We start from the raw sequence: 15,828 nt of genomic DNA, 5'->3' as shown, positions 1-15,828 counted from the left end.
TGTTCCTCATGGATCACTTCTTTGCCTAAACTTTCTATACTTTAAACAACTTCTTGTCAGCATCGGTTCAGTTTATACTAGATAATTACAAAATTGAATAATATTCAGATCAAGTATTACCTTGTTAAAAAAAAAAGTACACTTTTGCATACAAAAAGGAATGTAATGTTTTGGAACACTTAATTGCATGTCATTTACATTTAAATGAAAATGTATTTCAATGTATGACACACCTACAGTTTTTTTAAAGATTTGAAGTACACATTCAATACAGATAACCACACTTTTTTTCTCAAGAAATAACATTAGACTGTGTCTGCAAATGCCCTTAATTAACACAGTTCCTAAAAATGAGAAGTCTCTTGATAATTTCTAGTTTGTCGCAAATTATTCTAGTGGCTCTCACACCAATTTTCAGGACTAATAAATGAGAATGGGATTTGTTGGGAAATTTTGATTACTTTTTGCATGTGGGCTGTAATAATTCACACCTGCACCTACAAAAACAGGTTGCAGTCTAACATTAAGTACATGTATACATGAAATGTGCAGTGCAGCTCATGTGTTTTAATGTGGTTTCAGATTTTAGTGCTGTGGAACTGTGAGAAGCCTCCACCACCTAGAAACAAGTGGCCCTCCATCACAACACCCTTCTCTATCATTGAGGGCAAAAGAAAGGTGAGATGGGAGAAAGATGATGAAATAAATATTTTAATTGCATGTTGGTTTAAAGTCTTGGCATGCAGTTCTTGGCACAACCACACACATGCAACAAACATTTTGCACACATGCAGACAGACTAGCCTTCTAGATAAAGACTTTTTATTTTAAATGTTATATTTTTTGTTTTATTTTTATGCAAAAGTAATTATTATAGATATTAGATAAAGCCTGTTGATATTTTGCAATTTTAGAATTAAAATAATGATAGTGTATAAGTCATTTTTAAACATTTAAATCATTTTCAGCCAGGTTTTGTCATGTTTAGTTAACTTCCAGGGTCAAATTTGTACATAAAGTGCAGGTAAGTGAAGTAAGACTCAAAGTTTCCAGTGGGAAGGAAACAAAATAACAAATAACGGGACAGATGTCACCATTTCAAATCTCTAAAATGATTTGAAATAAATTGTGCGTGTGTATGTGTGATATCTGCACAGCTGTGTGTGGGTGGTTATGTGAATATTCTGAATGTATCTTATCATTAGCACCTTTCAGACTTTGTCTGCTCACCGTCATCCCTCTTTGCACATGTTTTACTCATTTACATCTTGTCGTGTTATTTGCAGAAACAGTTAGCCTGAGCAACTTAATGTGATGGATTACTCTGTCTCCTCACTTATCCCTTAGTTGTTTTTAGTTGAGTCGATGGAAAATGTGATGAAAAAAAGATCTTAAGAGAAAAATTATGTTTAACTCGATATTTTTGTGAAGTTAACACATTTGGGTGTTAACTATGAGCACATTTACAGTAGATTTGTGAATTTTTAGAGAAGTCACTTAAAACACTCTCGATAGGTCCAACAGTTAAGATACGTGTAGCACAGGAGAACTCCAGGTTTTCTACAGTCGTGGCCAAAAGTTTTGAGAATTACATAAATATTGGAAATTGGAAAAGTTGCTGCTTAAGTTTTTATAATAGCAATTTGCATATACTCCAGAATGTTATGAAGAGTGATCAGATGAATTGCATAGTCCTTATTTGCCATGAAAATTAACTTGATCCCAAAAAAACCTTTCCACTGCATTTCATTGCTGTCATTAAAGGACCTGCTGAGATCATTTCAGTAATCATCTTGTTAACTCAGGAGAGAATGTTGACGAGCACAAGGCTGGAGATCATTATGTCAGGCTGATTGGGTTAGAATGGCAGACTTGACATGTTAAAAGGAGGGTGATGCTTGAAATCATTGTTCTTCCATTGTTAACCATGGTGACCTGCAAAGAAACGCGGGCAGCCATCATTGCGGTGCATAAAAATGGCTTCACAGGCAAGGATATTGTGGCTACTAAGATTGCACCTAAATCAACAATTTATAGGTTCATCAAGAACTTCAAGGAAAGAGGTTCAATTCTTGTAAAGAAGGCCTCAGGACGTCCAAGAAAGTCCAGCAAGCGCCAGGATCGTCTCCTAAAGAGGATTCAGCTGCGGGATCGGAGTGCCACCAGTGCAGAGCTTGCTCAGGAATGGCAGCAGGCAGGTGTGAGCGCATCTGCACGCACAGTGAGGCGAAGACTTTTGGAAGATGGCCTGGTGTCAAGAAGGGCAGCAAAGTAGCCACTTCTCTCCAAAAAAAAACATCAGGGACAGATTGATCTTCTGCAGAAAGTATAGTGAATGGACTGCTGAGGACTGGGGCAAAGTCATTTTCTCAGATGAAGCCCCTTTCCGATTGTTTGGGGCATCTGGAAAAAGGCTTGTCCGGAGAAGAAAAGGTGAGCGCTACCATCAGTCCTGTGTCATGCCAACAGTAAAGCATCCTGACACCATTCATGTGTGGGGTTGCTTCTCATCCATGGGAGTGGGCTCACTCACAATTCTGCCCAAAAACACAGCCATGAATAAAGAATGGTACCAAAACACCCTCCAACAAAACAGTTTGGTGAAGAACAATGCATTTTCCAGCACGATGGAGCACCGTGCCATAAGGCAAAAGTGATAACTAAGTGGCTCGGGGACCAGAATGTTGAAGTTTTGGGTCCATGGCCTGGAAACTCCCCAGATCTTAATCCCATTGAGAACTTGTGGCCAATCCTCAAAAGGCGGGTGGACAAACAAAAACCCACTAATTCTGACAAACTCCAAGAAGTTATTATGAAAGAATGGGTTGCTATCAGTCAGGATTTGGCCCAGAATTTGATTGAGAGCATGCCCAGTCGAATTGCAGAGATCCTGAAAAAGAAGGGCCAACACTGCAAATACTGACTCTTTGCATAAATGTCATGTAATTGTCGATAAAAAGCCTTTGAAACGTATGAAGTGCTTGTAATTATATTTCAGTACATCACAGAAACAACTGAAACAAAGATCTAAAAGCAGTTTAGCAGCAAACTTTTTGAAAACTAATATTTATGTAATTCTCAAAACTTTTGGCCACGATTGTATATATACTGGTCTGGCACAACATTAAAACCACTGACAGGTGAAATAAATAACTGATTATATTATTACAACTGCACCTGTCAAGGGCTGGAATGTATTAAACACAAGTAAATACTCTGTTCTTGAATTTCATGTGTTGAAAGCAAGAAGAATGGGTGAAATAAAAAGATCTTTGACAAGGGCCAAATAATGATGGCTAGACAACTGGGTCACAGCATCTAATGGCAAGTCTTTTGGGATGTTCCCCATATGCAGTGGTTGGTACCTGTCAAAAGTGGTGCAAGGAAGGACAACCTGTGAACCGTAACCAGGGTCATTAACACCCAAAATGTATTAGCCACATTTCCACTGTTGGGCCAAAGGTGAGTGTGCTAGTGCCTGCCAGGGCCAGTTGCGTTTCCACTGTCAATTCCGGAGCTTGATCCTGCCTCATCGGGGCTTCCTCAGGGCCAACAGCCAGGGATTTTTGGCCCATCGAATACCTTCGTCCAAAGCCAACATGGGCTTGAGGAGTGATAATGAACAAAGGCAGAGTTTATCCAAGTTAGGATATGGTAGGCACCGCTGCTCATTTCGCATGTATTCATAGCAAGCAACCAGCTAGCATCAACATTTAATACATTTAAAACAATTGAATGCAAAACACACTTTCAGACAGTTGGTCTCGTTCACTAATTATTGCATAGATTATTCGTATTTATATGCACATTCAAACTTCCTACAAACACTTTCCGCATGCGCATATGACTTTGTTTTTATTTCTTACTTCTTAGTGTTAGTGAATCTGGAGTGTTCTAAATGAACAAAGCTATCCATTTTCATAAAACACGCACAGACCATCTTCATAAAGGCTTTCTGCAGCCTTCTGTCACTCGTGTCAAAGACACTCCATGCAATACACAATATGACACTTTTTATACACACCCAGTTACAGAGCTTTCATTAGCTGGCTGTACATGCACAGTTATTTAAAGAAGCCTTGCAGCTTGAGCTATAGTCTAAGCTTTTGTTACACTTTCACTGTATAAATAATGTTAAGATAAAATATTATTTATATTGTAAATTATATATAGTATATAACTATTATCCTAAGATAAAACATACTTTTTATCTTAAATAAATAAAGAGAGAGAGAAAGAGAGAGATGAAGACTGGCCAGAGTGTGCTTTTTTTGGATGTGTGCTGTCAATTGTTCCAATATTTTTTCTTAAATTTAGAATAAATTTTAGTATAAAAGTTTTAGTGAATCATGATTTGTTCGTGAAAACATTTGTACAAAGGTTTCACGCACAAATTTGTGTGTACGCATGCTTAGTGAATGAGACCCGGTGTCTGAACTAACTTACGATTTCAACCCAATGGAAATTCTGATAACCGTGGGAGGCAGAAATGTATTCTTTTTAGCAATGCTAAAAGCTATATGCTAACAATCGTTATAGTAAAAACACGTTATGCTTATGAAAATACCAGAGACCGCTTGAAGAACTAAGACAAATCATATATGTTTATAATCATGTAACAATTTGACTCATTTTTCATATGTTCTGTCTCCTCCACGTGTCTTTGTTGATACTGGAGTTCTGCATCCACATATGTTATACATTTCATCAATTTTCGTCATCTCTAGCTGATAACGATAAAAAATTGACAGCTAATCAGAATCCATCCTGCTGTAACTAGCTCGAGAATTTAAAGCGGCAGGCGAATGTGCGCTTAGAATAAACAGACGATATCGTTCGCAGGGGGGCACGGTGACTGGAATTAAGAACCGCTGGTTTAAATGGACAACAATATTCTGATTTTAACACGATTAAGACAACACTCTGATTAAGAATCTACCATGTAAACAGAGATTTTTGATTACCATAATCCAGCTAGTCATACTCAAAGTAAAGACATGTGGAGTATCCCTATTTTTGTTGCATTACTGAAGTGCAGTATAGACATGTACACACCTTAATCACACTATTAGTAGGACGTTTCGCCAAATTTTGCGACAGGATACACACACAGCAGTGGTCAACCATTTGACTGCAAACAAAAGAGCATGGATTCAACAACGCCGTCATCTGTTTGCACGTATAGCTTGACAAATAATCAACTGCACTAGAAGCTTTTAGTAACTAAAAAACGAAACACCCAAAACAGCATGACATCATAACGAAGAGGAACTATGTTTATATGTGAAATTCTGGAGGGGACGTCGGATGGCATGGGGACATAATGACGTGTGCCATTAATCGATCTATGTACAATAACATGTAAAACGGGAACATGAAAGGAACATTCTAAAACCAACTCACGTAAACACCTTAATCTTAATATTGTCTTATTCAGAATAAGGTAAATAATCAGATTACTGATGTTTATGTAAACGTAGTCTATGGGATGTGCTGGACCAACAAATCCCATATATGGAGGCCTCACCAAGCAACTTAAATCAGGGGTCTCCAGCCATGCTTCTGGAGGGCTACCATCCTGCAGATTTCAGTTCCAACCCTAATCAAACACACTTGAATCAGCTAATTCAGTTTCAGGCAGGTGTGTTAGAGCAGGGCTGAAAGTCTGCAGTGCGGTAGGTCTTTACTCTGTTGAAAAAAACAGCATATGCTGGTCATGTATGTTTTAAAGCATGGCAGCTGGTTTAAGCTTTTAGTTGGTCAGAAGCTGGTTTAAGCCGGTCCTGAGCTGGAGCTAATTGCTCAAGACCCTTTAAACCAGCACATGACCAACGACCATACTTCAAAACATAAATAACCAGCATACTGTATGCTGATTTTTTTTGACAGTGTAGGAGCAGGGTAAGAGATTCCTGACTTAAAGGAATTTTCTGCTAATGCCTTGGTGCCAGATACCACAGAACATGATTAGAGGTCTTGTTGAGTCCATGCCTTAATGCATCAGAGCTGTTCAAGAGCCCAACCCAAGGAAACTAATGCAACTGGAATTCAGCTCAAGGGAGAAAATATTGCCTCTTAATGGAAAGGTTCATTTCTGACCCTAGTGTACATGCAGTAAAACATGTATGTGTATATATATATATAAATATATATATATATATATATATATATATATATATATATATATATATATATATATATATAATTAAGTTGTTATGCTTCAGGTTGTTTGCACATGTAATTTAAGTGGAGCATGGAACACATCCAAAATAATCACACCACCCCATAATTTCACACAGCAAAGCATTTTTTTGTGAGCAGATTTCTCATAAATCAATCTGACAGTTTGTTATTGTACTGTGCCCTAAAAACACACTGATAGGGATGAGTATCTCAGTAGATATGATAATTCAACTACATTTATCTAGAGAATAAATGTAATTCGATTTGTAGGTATGTGGTATTAGAAAGTCATATTAGGCACTGGATTCTATTTGTTGCTCATTGGTCAACATCCAAATGAAAATATAGCACATTTTCAAACTGATTATCAAATGCACGTTTACTACAGCCTGTTATATACTGTAAGGTGTTTCTATCAGCTCTTTATGTCTGCCATGGCAACCTTAATAATCTCTGCATATGTTACATTGGAGATGCACTATTTCTTCAATATACATGCAAAGAATAAATAAGCCTTCAGATGTAAATAAAAAAGTTAAAACCTAAAAAAAAAAAAAAAAAAAAAAAAAAAAACTAGATATACATATATGAGGTATCTGTATGTGTCTTCAACACTACTACCATCCTTTTAAAGTTTATTGGGTTAGTAGTAGTGGCATCAGATCTCTGAAAGATAATTAGAATAATTTATGTTATTGTTGTATGAAGTAGTATTTCCAGCCACTAAAAACACATTCTTGGACAGAATGGACTGAAAAACTGGACCAGACATTATGCTGATAGACAAAATTCTGGCTATGCGATACTAAGCTGTATCAAGTCAGACACAATAAATGCCAAAGGGGGAAGTTCAAGGGTCATCTAGACCACTTAAAATGCCTTTCCATTGGGGAACTGTAAAGGTCTGATGCACAAACATATTAATGACCCAGCATAACAATTTATCATCTCAAGAGATTCATTATGAGACTGACATTTCAATTATCATCATCATGACAGGCAGATCTGAGTATCATTTATCAAGATGCTTACAGCTTTTTGAATTTGCATTAATGGATTTGCCTCCATATACAGGATTCATACAGTATGTGCTTTTTGGAAGTTGTTTTGAAAGATTTGGATGATATAAATCCAACCATTCAATTCATCCCATTAGTTTGTCTGTTTGTTTGTGGAAAAATGCAAAAATCTGTAAAAAAAAAAATAAATAAATAAAAATAAATAAAAACAGTTACTTAAATCCAAGCACCTTACGTTCAGCTAAACCATTCATTCAGAAATATAACATACAATTTAAATATAATGTACAGGTACTAGATATGCATATAAATATACACACACACACATTACATTCTCCATCTTTCTATCCACCAGAGAAAGGTTGAAGAGTAATTTTGGCCTAATTAGTCCAAGTTTAGTCTTTGGTGATATAATGTGTGATAATAATTACAAACACAAATTACAAAACCATGCAGATCAGAAAAACGCACACAGTCCAGAGCTCTAAATAAAATGCAGCTACTTACTTTGAAAGGAGTGTGAATTATGTGTCAAACAAGTGTGAAATAGATAATCAAAGTTTTAATCAAAAGCCATTTGTCAAAATTAAATCATATTGTGACTAATAAGCTATCAAACGCCATATCCAAATCATAACACAATTTATCCTGATTAAGATAAATTGGAGTTGTTTAATACTGAGATAAAGCTTAATAGAGAGGCATGAACTTGGTTTTCACTAGAAGTGCAATCTCTAGAGGTCATGATAGGGAGAGAGTTCATCCCAGAGGCAGTTTGTGTGTGTGTGTGTGTGTGTGTGTGAGTGAGAGAGAGAGAGAGAGAGAGTCCTGTCCTGTGGCATCTTATTGAGGTTTGTTAGACATGTTTAATGTCATAAACAGAAAGATAGACACTAAAAGACACATTGTGGGAAATTGAAGTGCATTTGCTGATACACTGTTTATTTGCATGTGCTATCTAGGTTGTATAATGCTGAATTTTGTTTCTGCCTCAGAATAAAAAAATATAATAGGTAGGGCAAAAAGGGCAAATTAGTGTGAGCGCAATTCCAAAACAGCTCCGATGGGCATGGAAATTTCTGCTGGTGATTTACTGACCACTAGCAAATTAAAGAACATGGACGCAAAATCTCTTTTACATATGAATTAACGCAATATACCAAGCACAGCGCAAATTAACATGGTCGCAAATAAACAGAGACAATGCTAATCAGGTGTGGGCGATCTACTTACAACATAGGTGCAAAATAGTTTTTTTGGGGGTGTTAAATAATAGTGCAAATACCAGTAAATTGACGAGTGCAAATGCTAGAAATCACGTTGCATGATTCATTTTAATGCTTTCCTCACATTAATTGGAAGGTAAACTCCTACAAATACATATTCAATAAGGTCAGGCGCAAAAATAATTGTCTTTTCAGCAGTAAAGGTGCATTCACGCCATATTGGAATTCCCATAATTATGAGATTCCAACTTGTAAAAAGAGTTCACATCCTCGTAGAACTCGGAATTACAACTTGTAAACTGGGAGTTTTCTGAGCGCTATGAGTTGTACCACGTGACCGCTGTACCACCGCAGGCTCTGCTTAGGCATTGATAGTGTTGCCATATAAAAGCATAATTCCGAGTCCATGGACGTGAACAGGTCAGAGTAGAAAGTCACATGTTGTCATCTTGAAATTACGGTAATTACGATACGGCATCAACACAGCACTTTTTTTTAAGTGGTAAATTTAAACAGCACATCTTTAGAACATCCTGACAGTACTATTTTAATGCCAAAATATTGGTTTTCGCTGGCACAACTGTAAGTAAATCTGGTCCTTAAACTGGAATTTTGAGATGTAAAGTCATAATTGTCACGTAACGGTATAGATGAGCACTCACAATGATGAAGATGACAAAAAACAGTCTTTAATCCACACAATAACGATAAAGGAATGTTATGCACATTGATGTTCACATTTGCAATACCTGACATACCAGCAAACTAGAATAATTAACAAGACACAGGTGAACCAAATGACATAATCAGACATGAGGGAAAACTAGGTCAAGGAACACAGGAGGAATGAAAAACAAACAAAAGTCCATGTGGTGGTGACAGTAATTACCTATTTTATCCCATTGTGGAAACAAGCTTCCATAGTTTTAGCATTAAATCAGCTAAAATCAACTAAAAATTAGCACACAATTTGCACAGCAACTTGTGTAGTAGGTCGGTTTATTGGCATCCATTACTGCAATCTGGTATATTTTTAAAAGTGTAGCTTGACAAATCATTAGTTAGACAACAGTTAATCTACTATTTAGATAAAGTAATTTGCAACATTACAAACTACAAACAAAAATAGATAACCACACTGATGATCCTATATATGTATGAATAAAATATAATTATTCAATTAAATAAAATGATAAATTAATTCACAGTCATAAATTGTTTGTACAAAAACTATAAATTAAAATCCCAATTAAATGACTCTTTTCCTCCATATTGGGGTGAGTATTACACATTACATACGAGTGAAACTGAAAAGAAATGTAGGCTAGGGACTTGCTTCTATCCATCTGTTGTTGATTGAATTGAGGCAGATCTGAATGAAAGCTTACAGTCATGCATCCAAAATGATTGGAGAGAACATTGAGCTATGCCTCAATTATCTTGATTAGAAATTATGAGGTAAAATAAAAATAAAAAACATATGCACAGCTGAATTGTTCACGTTAAGATACATAACATGTACAGTATTTGGAAAATATTGATTCATTCTGCCTTAAACCAAAACACTAGTTTACATAACTTGAAAACAGTAAAAAGATTCGAACAACAAACCTCTTCGCTGGAATGATTTGCTGTAGACATTTTAATCCTGCTACGTTTACGTAGGTGAGTATGTTTTTGTGAATATTCCCTCAGGTTGTTTGGTTACGCTACACCACTTGTTGGAAGTAGTTTGTTGCTGTTATTGTTAGTCATGCTACGTTAGCATCTGTACTCAGACTTTGGTGGAAAAAGGCATAAATATATTTACATAGAAAGAAGATGTGTTTGCATCATAATGACTTCATTTCAATACATACACCAGTGAAGAAAGCTACTGGCTAAACTGAATTTTAGCATTGTTTTCCTTACCAGCAGTGCTTAAATTAGCATGCTAAATTGTGTGCTTTAACTGCTTGCATAGTAAAACCCTGTGAGGGCACTGTCTTAAAGCACTATTGCCATGCTGTGAAGTCTTTAGTGTCACAACTCTATATCCTGCCATAACTTGACATCTGTGTTTTTTTAGTGGCGTAAACACTACATTTAAAAATGCTTTATAAACGTGTCCTGAAATCCTCCATTGTGTTCCAAACCATTCTACTGAACTCCACCCAGCTGTTTTTGATATGTCTTATGTAAAAGCCCCTTAAGAAACGTGTCTAAACGGGGTCAGGTGAACCTGAAACCAACCCATTGTCTCAGGGATTCAACAAAACTGCTAGTCTATTTTTAAAAATATGTAATATTGACCATCTCTAAAATATATATAATGCAAGAGAAGAGGCGAGGAAACAGAGAGCGACAGTAAAGGGCAGATAGTCCCTGTGGAAGATTATGTGAGCTTTACAGTTAAATAAAGCGTGTCTTGAGGGAAAAGGAGTGATATCAGAGGAAGGAGCCATGTGTCAACAAAGACAGCTGGCCTCCCAGATAACTACATAGTCCTTTCCAGAACCCCTACATATCTGAGAGAAGACTCGGAATGATAAATGCAGTGATATGCATATATTACATACTGCAGTCACAGCATCTGTCACATATAATAATGCATATTTTTTTAAATAGTACACATAAAATGGACGTCAATAGGGCAGGGCATCTTTTAAATTCACTATAAATACACAAAGTATTTTTTACGTGCCTTATTGTTCCCATCTGAAGCAAGATGGATTTTAAACAGTTGAATATTAAATTTACTAGATAATTATTTGCTTTAATGGTTTACATGGTTTGTACACATTTAAGATCTTCACTAATGACATAGACTCAGCAGTCAATTTATTCTATTCCCTGAATCTATATTTGCCCCTCTGGTGGTTCAAAGCTTGTTACGCTAATGAGAATGCATCTCTGGACCAGGGGTGCTTGTACAATTATTTTGATAAAAAAAATCTGACTCTTTTCACATGAAAAGTTTTATTAATTATTCAGAGGTATTAATGAAGAGTCAATACTTTAATTAGGTTTGAACCTCCCCCGTAGCCTCCATTTACTGTAATGGATTAAAACAGTGCCTTCCTAATGGTACAGAAGATCGATTGTGGGAAATAGTGATTTTTAAGCTACCGCTAAATGATATCAGAAATGTTCATTTCCACTGTGTTCTGTTAATTAAAAGCAGTTGGACTCACAGTGGGTTATTTGCAGAGTTTGAGTCAAGAACCAGAGTAGGATAAGACCTTTCAAGGCCAGATCCAGATCAAGATTAATAACTTGGTCTGCCACTGAGACAACGTTCCCTTTCTGCTGATGTCACTATGTCCATGCAGCTTATTGGCTATTGTTAAGCAATGGACATACAGATATTCAGGCATTGTTTAAGCACACTAGCAATTGATCGTTTTGTTATGCAATGCCCACTTTTATTGATTCATCGTTTATCCACTCATGCAAGATGAGGTAGGGATCCAAAGTGCAGATTTACTGTATATGATGACTGAAAAGGATACAGAATCCAAAACAAAACACTGGACTTAAATCAGACAGGACAATAGACAGGTGTTTCAATCAGACCCACAGCCATAGTTGTAAAAAAAAAATCAAGTTTCTAGCCATGCAGTCTGCATTTAATGAGCCATGCCAGTTGAATCTAATCTTAGTTGAATCTAATCTAATTTAGAAACATTTGTGGGGGGGGGGAAATGTTGTTAATTTTGTGATAGGATGCCACATTTGCAATAAATCAGTTAGTGAAATTTGATCCCTAGATATAGATATTCCATGGTTAACTGTATAACTCTATGTTGGAAAATGTAAGAATTTAGGAACAGCAGCAACTCAGAAACAAAGTGGAAGACTACAGAGCTGGGTCACCGAGTGCTGAGGCACATGGTGCGGAAAAGTCATCCAGAGCTGAAGAGTTCTAAACTTTCACTGCCATATAATATCAGCACAAAAACTGTGAAGCAGAAGCTTTGTGGAATGGGTTTCCATGGGGGAGCAGTTGCATGCAAGCTTCACATCACCAAATACAATGTCAAGCCTTGGATGGAGTGGTGTAAAGCACGATACAACTGGACACTGGAGCAATGAAAACCTGTTCTATGGAGTTTCAAAGCACACTTCTCTGTTTCGCAGTCTGATGGGTGAGTTTGGGTTGGGCAGATACCAGGAGAACGTTGCCTGCCTGACTGCAACGTGCCAACTGTAAAGTTTGGTGAATGAAGGATAATGGTATGGGGCTGTTTTTCAGGGGCTGGAATAGGCCTCTGACTTCCAGTGAAGGGAAATCTTAATGCTTCAGCATACCAAGACATTTTGGAGAATGATGTGCTTCCAATATTGCGGGAACAGCTTGGAGAAGGCCCTTTTCTATTCCAGCATCACTGTGCCCCAGTGAACAAAGCAAGGCCCATAAAGAAATGGCTGGATGAGTTTGGTGTGGAAGAACTCGACTGGCCCACACAGAGCCACGACCTCAACCCCATCAAACACTGGAATGGAGATTGTGAGCCAGGCCTTCTCGTCCAACATCAGTGCCTGACCTCACAAATTCTCTGCTGGATGAATAGACAAACATTACGAACAGATATGCTCCAAAATCTTATAGAAAGCCTTCCCAGAAGAGTTAAAGTTGTTATAGCGGCAAAAGGGGGGACCAACTTCATTCTGATGTCTATGTATTTTAAATACAATTTATAATTTGATGTAATGCCCCACTACTTTTGACTATATGGTATATTTTGAGAACTGGTTGTCCATACAATGGAAGTTAAACCAAAACTGTTCGGTTACCAATGTTTTTTTTTTTTTTTTTTTTATATATAATCTTCAGTGTTCCTCGGAAAAAAAAAGAAACTCATGGAATAGCATGAGGGTGAGTAAATGATGACAGAATTTTTCAAAACTTGCTGTCAGCTGGTTTGGGGTATCAGACAAAAATCTGCTGACTGGTTTTGGATACTACACAATACAGATATCCTCTGAAGGATCCTGATAAAGAGAATGATTCCAGTATTTTGCCGTGGAGATTTGATCTAACATTGTGGCTCATGTTGGCACAATCTAACATTTGTAGACATAACTTGTCAGGTTTTTTATCTGTGGAAGAAGACTATGTACACCATGTTATGTCATCATCTCTCTGCAGTGCTGTGGCAGTGATGAATGGCTAATCACAGAGGGAATGATGGGTAAACACAGCCCCCCTTCTCTCTATCACTGATATTACAAAGTCACACTGTTCGCTAAACATATCAGTGTTCTGTGGCCAGTCAACCTCTCAGCGGCTTGGCAGTATAAACAGGACCTTCAGAGAAAAATCTGTAAGATATTTGAAGACCAAATCCAACAATCTGTTGACAACCCCTTTTGCTGTGATAAATAACCTGTTCTCCGTACTTCTGACTGTCTGGCACAGCGTCATTTGATTAGATCTCAAAAATGGGGCACAGGTCAATCTGATCTTATGTTGTTGATGTCAAAAAGCATGCATTCTAAACCTAATTCTACAATATCTGACAATAAATTAGGCAGATGTCAACATGAATAGGTTGCAATTGGGAACTGTGTTGGGTAACCTCAAAAAAAAGGAGTAGAAATGTGTGTTGACTTTGTAGTCAGAATATCCGTCCAACTATAATGAGTACTGATTATTTTATTGACGTTACTCTGAAAACATTAGTAGGATTTACAGTTGTGCTGCAGTAGTGTGCATATCGTTTATTTGCCTCAAACAAAACTTTGAAATTAAAATATTTTCTTCATTGGAAAATTTACAAATTAGTTTCTTCTGAGATGTGTTCATTGTAACAACTTTGTATAACTTTGTATACCCTCCAAGACTTTGTTTCTTGGCACATAAAACCTGTGTCCCTGACCCCTAGAAATCACATTTTATGGACAGCCCTTACGAAAAATAAGTTTATTCAAGTGTGCTATTAGTATACTTCTTTTAATCTAAAAATAGGAAGGTATGCTTTTAGTTTACTTTTTATGTAGTGTACTTCTCAGAAATGGGCTTTATGTACTCCTCAGAAATATACTTAAAATTACATTTATGTATACTTGACTTATACTTACAAAAAGTCTAAATAGATTTGAAGTATACTTGTGCTCCTAGAATCTGTGTTTTCATTGTTATGCGGTAGAGGGCGCTAGTACACATCTTCTGTACAGAATTTCCAAAAAAACACAAGTGAAAAAAAAAAGAAACAACAGATACTAACACATGTAATCTAACACGATCATCTGACATGAAACAGCATCAAAACTGTAACGTTATGGAATAAAATGTCGACCAATGAAGAGGTAATAATTACAGTCAAGCTTTGGGGTGTTGATTGACTCCATCTACATTTTGATTATAATTCTGAATCCAATACATAGTCTTTTTTCAGTTTTTTGTTCTAAAATGTTATTTCTTTATTTTTTATCAAACTTACCCACATTAAAGTGTTTAAAAAAAAGAATGCATGAAGCTAGAATAAAATGTTTTTGTTTACAAGCAGATACCCTGTTCTTTCTTTGGATGTTTTGTATGTTCAGATATTTATATAACTAAATATATACAAATTAAAACCTAAATAGGGACATAGTAGTATACTTAAAGTGTGATGTAAAGTTCACTTAAAGAAAACTTATGAGTATACTTGCAGTATAAAACTGCTAAACTAGTAGTTTTCTGAGAGTATACTTCAAAGTGAACAAAGTATTAATTAGTAAGCTATCAGTATACCTATAAGTTCACTTTTAGTATAATTTTACACTGCAGGTCTTGATGACAGGTAAACTAGTTGTGTACTCAAAGTTTGCTACTGTTATACTTAAAGTATACTTAAAAGTATACATTTATATACTAGAAAGTGGGCCAATTTAGTCCCAAGGATTATTAAAACAGTACACTTACAAGTATACTACTAGAACACTGATATCTGTATACTTGCTACATAAAGTATACTTAAAAATATACTTGAACTTTACTTAAGTATATTTAGGGCAGCTGTGGCTTAATGGTTAGAGACGTGGACTTGTAACCAGAAGGACACAGGTTTGAGTCTTGGTGCTGGCAGGAGTTGTAGGTGGGAGGGAGTGAATGAACAGAGCACTCTTCCACCCTCAGTACCCATGGCTGAAGTGCCCTTGAGCAAGGCACTGAACCCCCAGTTGCTCCCCGTTCACTGGATATATAGCTGCCCACTGCTCCAGGTGTGTGTTCACGGTGTATTCACTTCTCACTGCTGTGTGTGTGCACTTGGATGGGTTAAATGCAGAGCACCAATTCCGAGTATGGGTTACCATACTTGGCAAATGTCATGACTTTCACTTTAATGTCATGACTTTTTAATAAAAATAAACTTGAAGCATACTACTTTTTGGTAAGGGAGGCAATAATCTATGGGTATGAAACTTAGCTATAT

The 15,828-nt window shown here is 36.6% G+C and overlaps 1 protein-coding gene across 1 annotated transcript in view; it reads left to right on the top strand.

The window, feature by feature from the left end:
* LOC109056569 (exostosin-1a-like) overlaps nt 1-15,828 on the top strand; it is a 59,510-nt gene that overhangs the window by 26,306 nt on the left and 17,376 nt on the right. The window contains exon 7 of the mRNA XM_042747462.1: nt 583-678. Within this exon, the coding sequence (XP_042603396.1) occupies nt 583-678 (96 nt within the window). The remainder of the gene's footprint in view (nt 1-582; nt 679-15,828) is intronic.

The sequence above is a fragment of the Cyprinus carpio genome, chromosome B20 (genome assembly GCF_018340385.1).
Source record: "Cyprinus carpio isolate SPL01 chromosome B20, ASM1834038v1, whole genome shotgun sequence".
NCBI lineage: Eukaryota > Metazoa > Chordata > Actinopteri > Cypriniformes > Cyprinidae > Cyprinus > Cyprinus carpio.
This window is presented reverse-complemented; position numbering and strand designations above follow the sequence as displayed.